Here is a 6,549-nt window from a genome sequence, read left to right on the forward strand (position 1 = left end):
AAAAAAAACAAATAATTGTTTAAAAAAATACATTGTAAATAATTACATACTTTTTCTTAAAAACAATTATTTTTTTTAAACTAATTGTTTTTGTCTCATTATGTCAGATTGAGATATAAAATAACTCAAAAAGTATTTAATAAAAAAATACTTTATTATAGTGTTTTGAAAAGCTCTCAAAGTAAGCTACCAGAATATGTAAAAATATATAGGGTATTCCATTTAAGAAATTCAAAATGATTTTTACCTGACCTTCATGTGACTCTTCAAGGTCAAACTAATGGCACCATCTTATGACCCCCTTAGAACCGAACAACTTTTGTCTGAAACATTTCTTTCTATCTTGCTTTATTTTTTAGATATTTAGGTGTCTCAATATAAATGCCACACCCTGTATATAGACAATAAAAACTTTTGTTTATTAGTAAAAGTCATAATTTAAAGTTGTCCTTCCCCATATTCACGGTAATAATTTTATAACCGACACAATACACATGACGAATCGATAAACGTTTCTTTTCAAAGTGAAACATCCCTCACGAGTGCACGCACAAGACTGAAGCATGAAACCGCGTCGCTGGAAAGAAGCATCTCTACGCTTGCGCAGACTTCGATCGAGAAGCTATCTTATGTATGTTTCCCCATGCGTGAAACAAACACTTGTCAAATTTCTTTCTATGTGAAATCGATCGGCCCTTTCTTGATAAAATTGTTAAAGTACAGGAGCTTTGTTTTCAATATTTTGTATTCCCTTTAGTTATTACATATAGCTATTACATATTTTTTATAAAGCAAGCATTATTTGTTAAATAAAACAAAAAAAGATGGCCCGAAGAATGAGAACAAAACGTTTTTTGTTTCATATTGATAGATTATAATAAACTATTTTTGCGCCTCACTTACTGCGCGTGGCTTTTATTGCCTTTTGTATTTTATTTAATTTAAAAAAACAGTGTTTTTTTAAACGCTATTTCTTTAATAAACTGATTGATTGCAGTTCACAGCGCTTATAACTACAGAACAGAGTTGGGCAAAAATGTAATCTAATTAACAATTACAAATTACAATTACAATGTAATTCTTAATGCAATTAATAATTACATTTTATAATCGATAAGTATTGCAAACAATTACATGAGATAATTGCGAAAAGTAATTGTGTACAAATTACAATTACGTAATTGTTAATTGATAATTGATTAAATATAATTATAATTGTAATTGTAATTAGAATAAGAGCGACTAAGAGTACGCGTCGTCTAAAAGTACGTATGATTAATATCTTGACTAGGGATGGGATCAAGTTCAACACATATTTATGAATCTCAGTTTAATTCAATAACTAGATTTTATTTTATTGAAATAAGTAATATTTATAAAAAACATGTATTTAATTTACAATGTGTACACATATACAGGGTGTCCTAAAACTACCGTACTTCCTTTTAATAGTAGATTCCTTAGAACATTTCAAGACGAAAATATTAATACAAAAATGTTGAGGCTATAATAGTTTTTAAACAGGAAGCGATTATATTTTACGAATGGCAAGGCTGAGATTTCGCGCGCTCAGGCACGGCGAAATAGTAGACACCTTCATGGTAACATTAATCGACCACTTTGACAGCTGAAGTCGAAACATGTCGCAAATTTTTACTTGAATCATTTTTGAGATGCCTTCTTGCATCCATTATTCGTAAAAAGAATGTACTAATACAATGCGTAGCGGGAAAACATACAATGACAATGCTATTGTAAATTTATACGATAATCATAATATCATAAAAAAGGCGCCTATTTAATCAAATACATTAAAATCGATTAACTCCCAACTCTGCTACAGAGTGCATACTTGAATTCATCATCAAAGTTTTTTCTATCGCAATGTTTTTTAGTTCTAATGATTACACTTGAAATTAGACAGATTACAATCGCGATACAAATTAAACATTTCAATTAATCCGATTAATCATTTTGTGATTCTTAACCTACATATATTAACCATATTTCTATTAAAATAAAAATTATAAAAATTGCATTATAGAAAATATTTGTACATATATTTCTAACCTTGTTTAATTATTAATAGAATTATTATTATATGTATTATTGTATTAAAAATATACAAAATTTTACAATCAATATTTTGCAAAAATATTAGAGCAAAAAAATGATTAAAGCATCAAACAATAAAATTATTTTAAAAAATATCGATATATTTGAAACATACATAAACACAACATATTTTGGAACATAAACAAATAGTAGTATGTAATTATTCCAATTCCTATTTATGTAACTATTTCTTTTAAATGTTTTTAGCTATGTGCGGTGCATTTATTACCATTTTCAATTGAACCACTGTCAATTTGGCCACAAATTCTTGATACTGATTTGTATATAAACGAGTCTCAGCTACGGCAGACAATGCAAATCGTGACTGATAATGAGTATTTTGTCGATCAAGAAAAATATTTTTATTTAATTTGCTTCATACAAATGCAGTTATTTGTATTGGGATGACTACGTTGACCGGGACGGGAACGATGTTTGTAGGATATATGCATGTGGAATGTTTAAAATTACAAGATGAAAAAAATAACTTTAGGAATAATTATACAAAAATTACAAACAAATCTTTCGTGTATTTTTTTTTTTTGATGTATCAAATTAACCAATTGTGTAAAAATTATTCAGTGTGCCCACAAAGTAAATAATATTTCTTTGCATTTTTTTCCTATTTAAAAAAAAATATGGTATTTTTTATGGAATCAAGAAGCTTAAATTTTTTTGATTATACAAGAGTCATAATATTTTTCAGAAAAATAAGAGAATAATAATTAAACATTTTTAAATGGCACTTTAAATTCACACTACTCATTTCAAAAGTTCTAAAAGAGATTTTGTTTTTACTCCAAGCTAATACAATGTTAACGTCATTTCAAAATGGAGAGCGTGCAACAGACTTAAAATAAAATTTCACGTATTTTTAAAAAAATTTTTGCCACAATTACAACAATCAATTAAAGATATGTGTCGTGTGATATTAAGCGCTGCTCGATTTAAAGAAAATTTTTAAAAAGATTTATTTTTTTGATTTTTGACTATTCTGTATGCATAAGAAAAAATGTTAAAATTTAAATTCGTCATATCTTTAATGAAAAGTAAATTTATAAAAACAATTATTTTAAAGAAACGAAATGATTACTAATTAGATTCTCTGCACCACAGAATAAAATATATAATATCGACAAGTGTTGAAAAATGAATTAATACATCACTATAATGATATCCATTTTGTTTTCTGATTGTTGCACTGCTTATGAAATAATAAAGTCAAGAATTCACAATCATTTCATTTCCGAAAATAGACATCTATTTAATATTTAATTATTAAATTAGGTATATTATTTTAAATATATACATATATAATATGTCATATATGCTTGAGAAAGCATGTAACACACATACACACACACATACAACGAATGATATTTTATAATATACAGTTGGCCTTAAATGTATTCGGAATTAGCATTTGCATATTTAAACAAATATAGTCAACTATACCTTATATAATACTTTCGAGAAGATAGTTTCTCTTCTAACTAATTGCCAACACACGTGAGACTCGAATCGTCATGACGTACCTCTCTAAAGCCAAGTGTTCGCTACGAGCGTAAACACAAGAATGAAGCATGTGAACTATACTGGGAAAAAAGGCGATTGCGCTTGCGCCGACTTCGATCGCACAGCTATCTGACAATGAGTATCTGTATGTGTGTGTAAAATACACATTTATTAAATTCTTCCTATGTAATATCGATCGCTTAATACCTTCTTCTCATAAAATTGTTAAATTACAAGAATTTTATTTTCATTATATTTTATGACTACGAGCGTAAACACAAGAATGAAGCATGTGAACCATACTGGAAAAAAGGCGATTGCGCTTGCGCCGACTTCGATCGCACAGCTATCTGACAATGAGTATCTGTATGTGTAAAATACACATTTATTAAATTCTTCCTATGTAAAATCGATCGCTTAATACCTTCTTCTCATAAAATTGTTAAATTACAAGAGTTTTATTTTCATTATATTTTATGAAATTTGGTATCTTGAATTAAATAATTTATGATAGAATGTACTCTAAAAAAGCAGAAAATGTTCAAGAATATATACTTAATTTAAAAAAGGAAATAGAGAGGATAGAGGCGAATCTTTATCGTTTTCTCCGCAGTTCCGCACGTTTCTATATGCTCGAACAGTAATGATCTGCCTTGAGACGCAACATTTTAATCACAATCGGACTCTCTTGCTCGCAATCGGCTTATGGCCATATCAGAAATCAAAATTAGTTCGACTTCAGATAATCTTGTTTTTCGGTATTTTGATAAGTTTTGTTATATTCCAGGTACGTCTCCATATTTTTAATCGTGTTATTATAAAATATGCACATCTCATTACTAATTTAGTAAACGCTCAATTTTATCAAAATTTTTAATTATAATCAAAGTTTATATTTAATTTTTGATAATAGAATATATTGCAATTCCAATAGATAAATATTAAAATTTTAATACGTTATTAATATTTATTATACATCACAAAACAGATAATTGTTTTAATCTTAGTAAAACATTGATGTTTTCTTAATCCTTAATACAATGTTTTTAATAAATTAATTGATTGAAGTTTACAGCGCTTATAACCAGAAGATGCACTGTTAATTTTATTATCAAAGTTTTTTCTACCATGATATTCTCTAGTTTGTACGTAATTATGTACAACATGTTCTGGATTAACAGTCATCGTGTAAGTTAATTCTTTATTACGGTAAATGCGTACAAATAAATATTTCAAAAAAATTACAATTTTTCTATGGCAATATTTTTTAACTTTTCCGAAACAGTATTAAATATTGTTGTGATGGTAGGTGAGAAATTTGTTGGAGCAACTACAATATGTCTGTAATGAGCTACAAGACGAAAACGAATATACTATCATTAAAAAGTGTGGAAATAACACAAAATTTTGTACACTTACATGTACAGGTGAGACAGTATTTCTTGCTAACTACTATATGTTATAAAATTGAGAAGATTCTAATTTTGAGAAAATTTGAATATTTTGATTAGTCTGGTTAACTATATTTTGATACTTAGCTGAAATAAAATATACCTTTCCAAAATAATAAAACTATAAAACTTGCTATATATATACATTGTTATGATCTTTTAAACATTAAGTTTTGGTGCTGCGATGTTATGCCGCTTGTCGCGGTGATCATGAAGATGATCTCTAGGACAACGTACGAGTGTATTTTGGTCAACAACGGCAGACATATTAGAATTAAATCAGCTGTAGAGTCGTTCGAGCGCGTTATTGACAGCTCCGTTCTTTTAAATTGTTTTCTCTCTCCTCACTGTTTCTCGTGTTATCTTATCCTTTAATAAAGTTCCTTAAGTGTTTCTTAAGTGAGTGTTTCTCTTGCTGAAAGGGTTGGTGGTGTTGCGCGCTTTCAATTAATCGATATCGATTCGCGGACGTAACATTTTGGGGGCTCGTCCGGGATAGAAGACGACGCAATATTTTTTTGAAAAACTCGAACGCTATCATTATAATGAGAGCAATAAGACTCTCAATCTGACAACGCGGGAGTGACAACGCGGAAGAGGTTGCGTGCTGCGACTCCCCTTCGAGCTGCGACTCCTGAACCATTGGCGGCGGCAATAACTCTCTAGGTGGCGATTCAAGAAATTCAGAGAGACACAGCAACAACAACGAGTTGAATTTGAGACATTTTTGCGCCAGCGAGATGAGGAGATCCGTCGGATGAGGGAGAATCTTCAGCAGCGGGATAACTAGCTAAGTCATTTTCAAAACAGAAACTCATTAGAGTATAGAGGTCGCGGAACTTTTAATTCTAACAAACTGGGTTTTAAATTAAAACTGGATATTTATGATGAAAATGTTTCCCTCCGCGAGTATTTTGCACAATTCAGTTTGACAGCGGTAGTGAATGCTTGGAATGATTCGTTAAAAACTGTGGCGTTAGCATCGAGTTTAAGAGGAAAAAGACGATCTGTTTTGGACGAGGTAATAGAAATTGAAAATTTTCATTTCAAAGAATAGAAAGAAGAACTCCTAAGTTACAAAATAATTGAGAGGTCTTTATAAGATAATCAAAAAAACTTAGTGATGCTATTTATAGAATTCCAAAGTCAAACAGACATAAAAATAAAGTCGTTCATGCCGATAGATTGGTCCCTTATCATGAAAGACAAATTTGATTAAAAAATTTTGAGACTTGGATTTCGATAAAAGATAAAAATACGTATCTGGACAATGCTAGATAATTTAATTGAAAACAATATTATTAAGGAATTCTATTGTTTGTCTTGTTGTTTTCTCTTCTTGTAGCATAATTTTGAACGTGGAATTTGAGATGAAATCACTTGATCTGCAGAAGTTTTTTTCTTCTGAGTGGAAACTGCCTCACCCACGGTTTTTTATCCGTAGTTTTCCCGTTGAATCGTAGGGCGA

General features: G+C 29.5%; 1 protein-coding gene across 1 annotated transcript in view; it reads left to right on the forward strand.

The window, feature by feature from the left end:
- Positions 1-4,040: 4,040 nt before the first annotated feature.
- LOC115244733 (odorant receptor 4-like) overlaps positions 4,041-6,549 on the forward strand; it is a 6,000-nt gene continuing 3,491 nt past the window's right edge. The window contains exons 1-3 of the mRNA XM_029822652.1: positions 4,041-4,417; positions 4,699-4,818; positions 4,940-5,057. Of these exons, the coding sequence (XP_029678512.1) occupies positions 4,274-4,417; positions 4,699-4,818; positions 4,940-5,057 (382 nt within the window). The 5' untranslated portion in view covers positions 4,041-4,273. The remainder of the gene's footprint in view (positions 4,418-4,698; positions 4,819-4,939; positions 5,058-6,549) is intronic.

The sequence above is a fragment of the Formica exsecta genome, unplaced genomic scaffold (assembly GCF_003651465.1).
Source record: "Formica exsecta isolate Colony F162 unplaced genomic scaffold, ASM365146v1 scaffold839, whole genome shotgun sequence".
Lineage (NCBI taxonomy): Eukaryota > Metazoa > Arthropoda > Insecta > Hymenoptera > Formicidae > Formica > Formica exsecta.